The sequence below is a fragment of the Hyperolius riggenbachi genome, chromosome 1, assembly GCF_040937935.1.
Source record: "Hyperolius riggenbachi isolate aHypRig1 chromosome 1, aHypRig1.pri, whole genome shotgun sequence".
NCBI lineage: Eukaryota > Metazoa > Chordata > Amphibia > Anura > Hyperoliidae > Hyperolius > Hyperolius riggenbachi.
Window position 1 is genome coordinate 196,485,687 of NC_090646.1, and position 13,400 is coordinate 196,499,086.

General features: G+C 42.1%; 1 protein-coding gene across 1 annotated transcript in view; it reads left to right on the forward strand.

Moving 5' to 3' along the window:
• TBC1D9 (TBC1 domain family member 9) overlaps positions 1-13,400 on the forward strand; it is a 76,683-nt gene that overhangs the window by 47,660 nt on the left and 15,623 nt on the right. The window contains exons 11-16 of the mRNA XM_068279573.1: positions 937-1,054; positions 2,784-3,069; positions 3,348-3,477; positions 5,568-5,666; positions 9,636-9,704; positions 12,701-12,941. Of these exons, the coding sequence (XP_068135674.1) occupies positions 937-1,054; positions 2,784-3,069; positions 3,348-3,477; positions 5,568-5,666; positions 9,636-9,704; positions 12,701-12,941 (943 nt within the window). The remainder of the gene's footprint in view (positions 1-936; positions 1,055-2,783; positions 3,070-3,347; positions 3,478-5,567; positions 5,667-9,635; positions 9,705-12,700; positions 12,942-13,400) is intronic.

The window sequence follows — 13,400 nt, forward strand, 5'->3', positions numbered from 1 at the left end:
AGCTCAGACATCTTCCGCAGAGCTTTACGCAGTTTATAGTCTTGTTACTTAACTGTCCCTCAGAGGTGCTCACAATCTAATCCCTACCATAGTCATGTGTCCCTTGTAGCCTAGGGCCATTTTTAGTGGGAAGCCAATTAACTTATCTGTATGTTTTTGGGATGTGGGAGGAAACTGGAGTGCCCGACGTAAAACCGACGCAGACACGGGGAGAACATACAAACTCCTTGCAGATAGTGCCCTTGGTGGCTTTCAAACCGAGGACCCAGCACTGCAAGGCCAGAGTGCTAACCACTACACCACCGTGCTGCCAATGAAGGAATGCTGCACAATTCCCTCAACATTGCTGGTAGAATCACTTGGTAAAATGTTGAACAAATCACATACATTTAGCGTTTGCGATTGCTAGTGGGTCCGGGTCCTTAATGTTAAAGTTGAGAAGCAGAAGTAAACCACATCAGTTGTGTAATATTGCTTGTGCTTCAAACATTTGTGAAGTCTGCATTGGGGATTTCTGAAATGTGTGAGGGGTGCAGAGTACTCAGTACCTCAGCTGATAGCAATGTGTACAGTACATGATTTGCCCAAGAAAGCTTGGCTATAACAACAATGCATCTCTTACCGTAAAAATGCTTGTATAGCATATATTGAGGAAGGAATGTTGGTATCTTCTGCCCCTGTGCTAAGATGCAGACATCATTACACTGCTTAGCAGGCCATCAGACACTACAAAAATAGATACATCATAACTGTCCTGGTGGGAATGCCACTGTCAATGCAGTTCCCATGAGTCAGAGGACTCCTCTTTGTTTTTTAATCTCTACTTTTACCTAGGAACCCGTAATCTTATTATTATCTACCTACCACTGCAAGATCTCTGATTTTATACTTTAATATACCCTATCTGTAGGGACTGACCTTTGTATTGTTTTGCAGGCAATGAATATTGTTACATCTGTGCTTCTCCTATATGCCAAGGAAGAAGAGGCTTTTTGGTTGCTTGTTGCTCTGTGTGAACGTATGCTTCCTGATTACTACAATACAAGAGTTGTGGGTAGGTTGGCAAAGGCTTCTTGTTTGAAAGAAGTAATATATTATTATCATCACATCTAGGCGCCAAGGCTGAACTTCAGGCATAAATATTTGTTTAGGGCTGTTAAACACTGCAAGCACTTTTTCAGTGAATTGCTGATGCTGGCGATTTAAAAAGTGTTTGACTATGTAATCCTATGACCGTTTTCACGCCAGAGCGATTCTTAAAATTGCAAAAGTGCTGCATAAAGCATTTTTACAGTGACTGCGACTGTGTTACAAGTAAAAAAAATGCTGTGAAAAGCAAAATCATTGTGAAATCTCTTGCTAAAAAATTGCTACATTACTTAGAGGTTGCAATTGCATTTGGCGATTTTCATTGTACAACAGCCTTTAGGGCTGGTTCACATTGGATTCTGGGTGACGGCTGGGGCAGCTAGTTTAGCCAATGCTAAAAGCTTCTCTGCTACTGTGCAGAAAAGTATTCAGCAGCGGTTCCCGTCATTACATTGTCATGTGTCATTTTGAGCCCTGTAGGGGGACACAGGCACATCAAATGAAACTGATGCTGCATGTATCGTCCAAGACAAGAACAAGGATCTATCATGTTATTTACAAGAATGATGCCCAAAGCTGTCTCCATCATTTAAAAACCTCTTCCATTCATTTGAATGGAGCATTGGTATAACTTTATGTCTATCTTTGCATCTAGAGGTTTCCATATAAATGGCTGCAGTTTTACCTATACTAGTGTATGCTGTAATACTGGAGCTACTTGTCAGCAATGTACCTGTCTGCCAGGAGACCAGCCTTATTTGTAGACTCTTAAAGCACCTTCAACCTGGTCCCAAACACCCCTTTATATGTTTGCAGTGCTCACAGAAAATGTGACTTGCTAGAATTGCAATATTAGTCAAAGGTGTTGTCTTTTTCCAGTACTAGAAACATTCTGTTTGTATGTGAAATATAAGTATTTTATTTTTTCTGATTTCTAAATATAGATAAAAAAAATAAGTACGGTAAGGGTTAATAGATTGTATGATTTACAAAATGTGTGTTTTGAACCTCCACGGTGAGGAACAACTACATGTAAAATAATGGCTTTTGTATGTGTGCTATTGCCAACGTCTTATGTCACCTTATATTAACAGAGGTCATGGGTTGGGATATCCAGCCACCACACTGTTCTCCTACTGAACGATGTACTGATAAGTATGATCACTGGTGACTTACCAGTATTTAGCACCAGTGTCTCCTGTGTTATTGAACAGAGAAAGATACAAATATTACAAGACAGATACTTATTATGATGCAACTAATACATACATTTGTCTAATGAAAACCTATAGCATTGCCAAGAAACAAAATATGCCAAGAACCCTGACCTTATGAGCTTACAATCTCCAAGCATCTATAAACATGTTTATACTCTAGGCTAGTACAGTACAGTAACCACCAGCATTGGCTTGCTGCTGAGGGCTGTGGCAGGATTTACAGTAGTAACTGGACAAGAAAATCCACCCAGGCTGATCTAACCTGGTCAGATCTGCATCACAAACATATACTTGTTTCTAACTATTTTAGCACCACAAGGTGATCTTATGTATGGAAAGTTAGACAGTAACTGTAATCTGCGTATCTCTATTATTAGTTGCACATGTTGGTCAAGAATAATTAGCATGACAGTATAAAATGCGTGCAGGAGATTTATGGTGATAGAGTTGTACAAGTAACTTTGTTTCTCCTTCTAGGAGCTCTGGTGGACCAGGGAGTGTTTGAAGAGTTGGCTCATGATTACGTGCCTCAGCTGTATGACTGTATGCAGGATCTGGGTGTCATTTCCACTATTTCCCTGTCATGGTTCCTCACATTGTTCCTAAGCGTCATGCCTTTCGAAAGTGCAGTGGTGGTAGTAGACTGCTTTTTCTACGAAGGCATCAAGGTGATATTCCAGCTGGCACTTGCTGTGTTGGAGGCCAATGTGGATAAGCTTCTAAGCTGCAAAGATGATGGAGAAGCAATGACTGTGCTGGGAAGGTAAGGGGTAGAGTTTTGTTTCATTTTTGTGTCAGAAACTGAAGGCACCTATATCATTTATCTCAGGGTGTGTACATTTCAGTTCCTTTATCTCTAACTTTGCATTCAGAGCCGCTGAGTTATTGCCTAAATATAGAGATATTTATTCAGCTTGTCTGCAGAACTGCCAACCTGTTCTAATCATGGCTTGTAGGAAGCTAATATGCATATTAAGATCATTGTGGCTCTTACCCAGGGATATGCTTTTTCTTTTATATAAACATTTCCTTTTTTTGTAGGTATTTAGACAGCGTGAGTAACAAAGACAGCACGTTGCCCCCAATTCCTCATCTGCATTCCTTAATCACAGATGCCACGGATCCGTACCCGGAGGTGGACATCTTTACACTGATAGCTGCCTCTTACCAGGTATGTATATAAAGCTGTTGTTATTATGATGTAATTATATAGTGCTGACTAGGGATGGTCGGAATGCCAATTTCCGATTCCGCGGTAAATCCGCATTCCGTCATGTACCGATTACCGATTCTGCTTTCCGCTACCAATTTCCGCATTCCAATGCGGAATTTCCGCCGGAAATTGCGGAAATTCCGCCCGACTTTAACATCGATTTTCTCAAAAACTATAAGGTCTTTTTGAAAACTTTTTTTTGCATCTTGTTCAAAAGATTCTGTTTAATAAACCCTGAAAATTTGTTGTTTTTAGGACTTACGGGGGCTTTGTTATTAACCGCTAAAGTCAGCGGATTTTTACTGTAATGTAAAATGCAGGAAATAGGCAGATGCAGATTTTCTGCATTTTACATTACAGTAAAAATCCGCCGACATTAGCGGTTAATAGCAAAGCCCCCTTAAGTCCTAGAAACACTAAAAATTTCAGGGTTTATTAAACTGAATCTTGTAAACAAGATGCAAAAAAAAGTTTTCAAAAAGACCTTATAGTTTTTGAGAAAATCGATGTTAAAGTCGGGTGGAATTTCCGCGATTTCCGGCGGAAATCCGCCTACGGCGCTTGCATTACCGATTTCCGCATTCCGATGTGGAAATGCAATTTCCGATCGGAATTTCGGAAATTGCATTTCCGCGGAATCCGAATGAGCATCCCTAGTGCTGACATCTTTTGCAGCACTTTACCGATTACATTGTCATGTGACTGATTTCTCCTCAGAGAAACGTAATCTAATCCCTGCCATAATCATAGTCTAATGGAGCCATAGCCTAATTTCCGTACCATAGTCTAAGGGCCTGTTTCCACTTGTGCAGTGTGAATCGCCGCGATAAAAATTTGCATGCGGATGCGAATTTCGTATGCGGGTGTATGCAAATTTTCATGCGAATTTGCATGAATGACGCTGTATGCGAATTTAACCATGGCAGTGCCTGTGTGCTTTTTTTGCATAAAAATTTGCATACACCCGCATAGCGGTATGCGAATTCTGATGGGTCTGCCATGCGAATTTTTACCGAGGACGAAAACGCTCAGAAATCCTGACAAGTGGAAACAGTCCCATCCACTTGTTGGCTATGCGAATTTGCATGCGGCAAACACATGCGAATTTGCGATAGTGGAAATGGGCCCTAAGGCTAATTTTGGAGTAACCAGCATAACCATATAAGTGTTTATTACCTATGTGGGAGGAAACCAGAGTGCCCAAAGAAAACTCATAGTTATCTTCTGCTGCCCTTTAAACATAAAAACACCATACCGTAATTTTTTTAGATCACCATTCATGTTGCTCAGATTTTCTATTAGCTACAAGAGTTTTAGCAGCACTAATAAGAGTAATAGAAAATATAGTGCCAGTAGTGTACTTATTGAATCAGTGTCATACCGGAAATTACTGAGGAAGCCTCCTTTCTTTTAAAGTGACACTGAAGCAAAAAAAAAAAAAAAAACATATTATGAATTGTATGCATAGTACGGATACGAAATAGAACATTAGTAGCAAAGAAATAAGTCTTACTTGTATTTTCAGTTATATAGGGTTTTTATGGCATTGCATCATATTGGCATATTTGCAGTTTGCTCTGTTTTATAGTTTAAAATACAGAGTGTGGTTTGCCAAGCTAATGACCCTTTGAACTTCTCTGAAGTAAAAACCTTATCTGAAGCTGTCTGTCACTATTTCTTTGATGTATAGTGCTCCAGAAATCCATGACCAATTTGGGAGGTGGAGCTCAGAGAAGCTCTTTTGCATAGATAACATCTGAAACTTCTTAACTCTTTCTGTACTGGAAACAATATTCTTTGCTACTAATGTTCTATTTCTTAGCTGTACTACACATACAATTCATTATCTCATTAGTTTATTTTCACTTCAGATTCCCTTTAAAGGTAGCTGTTGGCAAACTTAGGCAATGAAAAAAACATAAGTACATCATAATAATAAATAGCCAATGTTCATTTATTAGTCCATTGCAAGGATAGATGTCAGGAGGTACTTTTGTCTTGTTGTGAATGCAATGTAAATTAATCCTTATTTGTTTCCATTACTGCAGAAATTTGGGACTATACGGGCAGACCTCATAGAGCAAATGAGATTTAAGCAACGGCTAAGAGTTATACAGACTCTTGAAGACACTACAAAACGAAACGTGGTATGTATTACTTTGCAGCAAATGTTGTATGGTTTCACTAATACGTTTTTTATTTGAAGTCACTGTGTCAATGATATAAAAGTCCCTATATTTTATTCAAATACAAGCCACCATGGAAAATACATGGTAGTTACCAAATATTACTGACAAGTTAATTTACAGTTTTGACTGATGACTTTACCACTGGCTTCAGTGTATGATAACCTGTTGCTCTCTGTATGATGTGCCTGTTGTTAAGATGTGTCTCTTGACAGCAAGCCACTGCTGTGCTCAGTCAGAAAACCCATGACCCTTTGCAAACTCCATAACATGGATGTCTTGAACTTTCTGCCTCCCTGTGATGCTGGTGCAGCAGTCAGTGTGTAATTACTCACCCGGTCGCTTGCTTCATGCTGCTGTTCCCCGCCAGCAGCCATCTCCTCTCTACTTCCTGTTTCCTGTATGGTGCGTAGTTACATACGCGTCATACAGGATCGGGCGGCCAGAGAGGCGCCTGTTGCCGGTGGGGGACACGCTGCATGGAGCGAGCAATTAGGTGAGTAATTACACACCAACTGCTGTGCTCCAGCTCTGCAGGGGCGGTCACAGGAGGGGGGACCATGTGGTGTGGCACCTATACCTGCTACCTATACTGAGGGCTCCTATACCTACTACCTATACTGGGGCAACTATACCTGCTACCTATACTGTGGGGGTACCTATAACTACTACCTATATTGGGGCACCTATACCTGCCACCTATACCAGGGCACCTATTCCTGGCTATATTGGCTGCACCTATATCTGGCTACCTGTACTGGCTGCACCTATATTATTATTATTTATTGTATTTATAAAGCGCCAACATATTACGCAGCGCTGGACAAATAATTTAGGTTACAGACAATATTTAGGGGTGACAAACAGCAATATGACAATACAGGAATACAAGAAAACCAGATCATACAGCACAGTATGAGTACAAGGTAATGCTTAGTCAGTCACTGGAGGGGAGCATGGAGATTAGGCAAGTTAGGTTCACTCAAATGCATAGCATGGATGCACAGTAATGCAGGTGCATGATCAGGTAGGACACAAAAGGAGGAGGACCCTGCCCAAAGGCTTACAATCTAGAGGGATAGGAAGGGGACACGAGAGGTAGGGGACCAGAGTTCAGCTATATCTGGCTACCTGTACTGGCAGCACCTGTATCTGGCTACCTGTACTGGCTGCATCTATATCTGGCTACCTGTACTGGCAGCACCTATTCAAGGCTACCTATACTGGGGAGATCTATATCTGGCTACCTGTACTGGCGGCACCTATATCAGGCTACTTATACTAGGGAGATCTATATCTGGCTACCTGTACTGGCGGCACCTATATCAGGCTACTTATACTAGGGAGATCTATATCTGGCTACCTGTACTGGCGGCACCAATTTCAGGCTACATTTACTGGGGAGATCTATATCTGGCTCCCTGTACTGACAGCACCTATTCCAGGACAGAAAAGTGGGATACAGTACATATCTAGTATCGTTGGATTTGGCAGAATCAAGGCTTTTACAAACAGTAAAATTTTTGTCAGTAAATGTAATTCTTCTTTAAAAAAAAAAAAAAAACAGAAAAACATTTTATTTTTTATTTCCCTTTTTATAAAAACATATTTCACTCACAAATGTTTTTATATCTCTAGAAAAACTACATTTTTGTTTCATTGTTCAAGCCCAATTCATTACGGAAAAAATAATGTATAATATGTCCTATTTCATGTAGGTTTTCTTGTCAAAAATCCTACGTAAACCTAATGAGTGCAAAATGTCTAAAAACTGCTTGGCAGTAGATGTTCACGTTTAGGACAAATCGGCTGGCAAGGGAAGGGTTAAATCAAATAGATGTAAATCCAGTACAGTTTTGCTTTATGCCAAGCCTCCTCATTGCTTCATGCACATGTTTCTGTCACGTGTATCTTTCTTTGGGAATAAGATGACAATGACTTTGGTGTACCATCTTTTAAAACTACCATATTATCCTTTTGGTAACAATTAGCAATGGAAGTATGTACAACAGTCACTTGTCTTATATACAGCTGTAAATTCTTTAAGGCACTAAAATAAGACAAAGGCACCTTATTATTATTATTATTTATTGGATTTATATAGCGGCAACATATTACGCAGCGCTGTACAATAAATAGGATTACAGACAATGATAACAGGCAGGGGGTGACAGCACAATACAGGTAACAGACAATAGATACAACAATACAGGTAATAAGCAATAAGTTACAGAACACAATGCAGATAGTAATACAATGCCAGATCATGCACTGGAGTGGTAGAGGTAAAAATACAAGTTCCATAAATCTGGGTAAAGTGCACACAGTCAAGTATGATACACAAGGGGAGAGGGCCCTGCTAAAGGCTAACAATCTAGAGGGAGGGGTTGGTGACACGAAAGGAGGGGGTGCATCAAGAAGTTATTGGCAGAGAGGGTTAGGGCAGTGTTGAGTTGATGTAGGCCTCCTTGAAGAAGTGAGTTTTGAGTGCTTTTTTGAAGGTGGGGTCAAGCCTGATGAGTAGTAGGAGAGAGTTCCACAGGATGGGGGCAGCTCTAGTGAAGTCCTGTAGTCGTGCATGGGAGTGCGAGATGCGTGGGGTGGTTAGAAGGAGGTTGTTGGAGGAGCGAAGTGGGCGGCCAGGTGTATATCTGCTGACCAGATCAGAGATGTAGGTTGGGCAGGATTTGTGTATAGAATTGTATGCCAAACATAGGCTCTTGAAGCTGATTCTGAAGTGAATTGGAAGCCGGTGAAGGGATTTGCGTAGGGGTATTGTGGAAACAGAGCGGTGGGAGGAGTAGATTAGTCTAGCTGCCGCGTTCATGATGGATTGTAGGAGGGTGATGCGGTTTTGAGGAAGGCCTGACAGGAGGGAGTTGCAGTAGTCCAGGCGGGAGATGAGGGCATGGACAAGGAGTTTGGCAGTGTCTGGGGTCAGGAAAGGCCGGATCTTGGAGATGTTGCATAAATGGAAATTTCAGGCCCCAACTATGGTTTGGATGTGGGGGGTGAAGGAGAGGGCTGAGTCCAGAGTGACACCCAGGCAGCGGGCTTGTGTGGTTGGATGAATAATTGTGCCATTGACAGTGACATAGAGGTCTGTGGGGGGTGAAACAGCACGGGCAGGAAGATTAGGAGTTCAGTCTTATCCAGGTTCCACTTTAGGAACCTGGCAGACATCCAGGATGAGATAGCAGAGAAGCAGGAGGACACCTTCTCCATGGTGGTGGTGGAGAGGTCAGTGGTATGAAAGTAAATCTGGGGGTCATCTGCACGGTGGCGTAGTGGTTAGCTCTCTCGCCTTGCAGCGCTGGGTCCCTGGTTCGAATCCCAGCCAGGGCACTATCTGCAAAGAGTTTGTATGTTCTCTCCGTGTCTGCGTGGGTTTCCTCCGGGTACTCCGGTTTCCTCCCACATTCCAAAAACATACAGATAAGTTAATTGGCTCCCCCTAAAATTGGCCCTAGACTACAGTACTTACACTACATAATATAGACATATGGCAATGGTAGGGATTAGATTGTGAGCTCCTTTGAGGGACAGTTAGTGACAAGATATATATATATATATATACATTGTACAGCGCTGCGTAATATGTCGGCGCTATATAAATACTAAATAATAATAATAATAATAATAAAAAAATCTGCATATAGGTGATAGTTGAAACCCAGAGAGGAGGCGGTGTAAATTGAGAACAACAGGGGACCAAGAACAGAGCCTTGGGGGACCCCAACTGAAAGTGGGATGGAGGTTGAGGAAGAATGAGAGATATTTAATGAAACATAATGATGGAGATGGAACAGTTGTACTTAGCAATATTTTTAATGATGGTATAATTCACTTTAAAGTCAATTTTCTGTTACTTATGCCAAAAAACACTTTTCAATAATTAACCATTAATTTAAAAAATTGTTACCGTTTCAGGTTCGTACTATAGTGACTGACACCACATTCACTGTTGATGAGCTGGAAGAACTGTACGCCCTTTTTAAGGTACTAATAAAATATTGATGTGAGTATTTCTGCTTTCAGTCCAGCAGATGCTCAGTGGAAGACTACAATACATTTGGTGTATATAAATTATTAATGTGCGCTGTTTATACAAAGTGGAATTCACACCTGTCAAAACCTCCAAATTCACATTTGTTATCTCACATTTTCCCTTACATGGTAATTACAAAATACAGGGGAAAAAACGGTGATCTGGAGCCTTTTGCTAATTAACCATATGTCAGCTAGAGGCAGAAGAGGAGAGTTATTTTGTCTATTGAACTTGATTACATTTTGCAATATGTTTATTGAAAGTGTCTGGCCGGCCGGTTCCTGTTTTTCTTTTTCGGAAATAAATCAGCATTGCATTTTTGCATGACAGAGCACGTCACTGGTCACTGGTCTCTGGTCAGTCTCCTCCCCCCATCCTATCATCACCCACCATATGTAGTCAGAGAGGAATCGGGAAGGGACAATAGTCAGTCTTTCCCTTTGAGAACAGATCACCTGACCCCACACACCTCCTTTTTCTACTGCTAAGAGATTACATCTCACAGCACCATTATGCTACTTGCACATGCCAGATGAAACTCTGCCGAGGCAGCTGATAACAACCGCCCTCTGCCGAGAATTAAGCGTGTGGATGGCAGCCACCAACCCCTTGTGACTGCTCAACCAGTGATCTATCCTAACTTCACTCAAGCGATGCTGGAGAGCCACCCGCCGCAGGATGTCACTCCTGCGCTGCTTCCCCTTGCATAAAACAGAGCATGACGTTTGCTTACAAGCGAGTAACACGTCTGCACAGTCTTGGTCGGACATTGATTGAACATGTGTACGAGCTTTAAGAGCTCAGTAGAGTATTATATTTCTTTGTAAAAGATTTGCCTGTATATCCTCGAATAGAAGTCGACCTCATGTATAAGTCGACTCCAATGTTTGACCCTCTTAAGCTGGAATTTTTCATTGACTCGAGTATAAATCTACCCAGTAAAGTTAATGGCTGCACTTGGAGACCAGGAAGAGTTAACAGCTGCACTGGGGGACCAGGAGGGGTTAATGACTGCACTGCATACAGTATTGCAGCCATTAACCCCTCCTGTCCTCTAAGTGCAGGCAATAACTCCTCCAGGCCCCCCTAGTGTAGCAGTTATTCATGCCCCTTCCTGCAGCCCAGTATCTTCCCCCCCCCCCCCCCCTTCCTTGTTAATTGTTGTGGCCAGGACTTTCAGACCTGTGTTTTCTTGGCATTTCCTTTTTCAAGAACGTGTCACTTACCCCCGGGTAAATTGCTGCAAATGGGAATGTCACTAATAGTACACACATTACAATGTGTGCTTTACAAAATAAATAAAACAATTCATGGGAAATATCACATTTATATATACATAGGTGGTAGATAAGGGAAAGGTAATTGCTATTATAGAGCTGTGTTTCTTAACCTCTGTACAGCATATACCCATTTATTTAAAGAAAACCCGAGGTGGGTTTGAAGAATATTATCTGCATACAGAGGCTGGATCTGCCTATACAGCACAGCCTCTGTTGCTATCCCAAACCCCACTAAGCTCCCCCTGCACTCTGCAATCCCTCATAAATCACAGCCACGCTGCTGACAAACAGCTTGTCAGAGCTGGCTGTGTTTATCTCTATAGTGTCAGTCTGCTGCTCTCACCGCCTCCTGCAGAACTCCAGTCCCCGCCTGCATCCCTTCCCTCCCTGAGACTGACACTACAGATGTAAACACAGCCTCACAGCACGGCTGTGATTTATGAGGGATTGCAGAGTGCAGGGGGACCTTAGTGGGGTTTGGGATAGCAACAGAGGCTGGGCTGTATAGGCAGATCCAGCCTCTGTATGCAGAAAACATTCTTTAAACACACCTCGGGTTCTCTTTGAATCCACCATTGTGAGTAATATCCGCTCAAGTACCCCTTGACACATATACAGTATATCTTTGTTGTAAGTGCATATACTATACTGTATATCACTGTGGCTAAGCCAACTCATTATCTTACTATAATGAATTGACTGTGACACATTCCCCTTCCCTTGTGCCCCGGGATGCAAGTACTGCACATTGAGAACGTAGTATGAATGAAGGTTGTAGAGGGTACCTTGAACTAAAGCCTGGTACACACTTTCAATTATTATTCCCCAATCACTGACCAATTTTACCACCTCCATGTAGTGTGAGGGTTTACCCACACAACCTGCTCAAAGTATTCAATATCGGTTGACCCTCATATTACATTGGGGTGTTCAATTGGTCAGTGATTGGCCAATCATAATTGAAAGTGTGTACTAGGGATTAAGAATGTTTTCAGATGGTTATGAAACCTTGATTCTAAAAATCAATTTAGTAGGCCTACACATTCATTTTCTCTATGGCACTAGTACACTTATTACAGTTTCAGTAAACTGTGGTGAGATTGCCTACTGGTAAATGAGCTGGCCATGAACGTCTGCTTTTCCCCACATGCTGCCTGAAAAGCATGATCCCGATACAGGCTGTTATATCGGTTGGGGGAGGAGTCTGAGATGTAGAAGAGGTTGCAAGATCTAATAGTAAGGTGATCTTGGCATACTGTTGGCATGAGTGTAGAGTTGGTAGCAACTGGCAGCTGCTGACTTCTCCAAGGAGAGCAGAATAAATCATGCAGTATATTTTCTATGTTGCTATGTAGATTAGGGCTCCTTTAAATCTTTCACTAGAAAAAAGTAGTTATTTAATGGAAGAAATGTTCATCACCCCTGGCTCCTGATTAAGACAAACCTTGGCGCTCTGCACAACCCTTTCTGTTTGACGAATGATCTTGCTTCAAAATGGACGTTGGTAGCAAATGAGACGTGACAGAGCAGTAGCTTGATTTCCTTGCTGCAGTGTTCAGCAGTGCTGCAACATTTCCTTTGTGTCAGCATTACAAAAACAAGACGTGAAAAATGACGTGTTGTTTCCTCCGCTCACACTGATGACTATAAACGTTATATTGTTCTAGGCCGAGCACCTGACGAGTTGCTACTGGGGAGGTAACAGCAACACTGTTGAGCGCCACGATCCCTCCCTTCCCTACCTCGAGCAATATCGGATAGATTTCCAACAGTTCAAAAGCCTGTTTGTACTGCTGTTCCCATGGGCATACGGTACACACACAGACGTCATGGCCATCCGGCTCTTCAGACTGCTGGATGAAAATGGAGACTGCTTGATCAACTTCAAAGAGTTTGTCTCTGGCCTAAGTGAGTATAGCATTGCGGAGAGTGAATTCTGGTGTTCTGATATACAGGTCAATTTTTCTATTTCAAACAAACAAACAAACAACAAACACAGAACATTTATATCGCGCTTTTCTCCTGGCGGACTCAAAGCACCAGAGCTGCAGCCACTAGGACGCGCTCTATAGGCAGTAGCAGTGTTAGGGAGACTTGCCTAAGGTCTCCTACTGAATAGGTGCTGGCTTACTGAACAGGCAGAGCCGAGATTTGAACCCGGGTCTCCTGTGTCAGAGGCAGAGCCCTTAACCATTACACTATCCAGTTAACAGCTTTCATATTTGGAAATACAAGTGAAGTAGTCAGGGGCATAACAAAAGCCCCAGCAACCCTTGCCACCACGTCAGGGACCCGGGGGCCTGGGAGCTGTGGGGGACGGTCCTGTAGAGTAGAGCATTGTACATTACCTGCTCCCGGCGGCTAAAG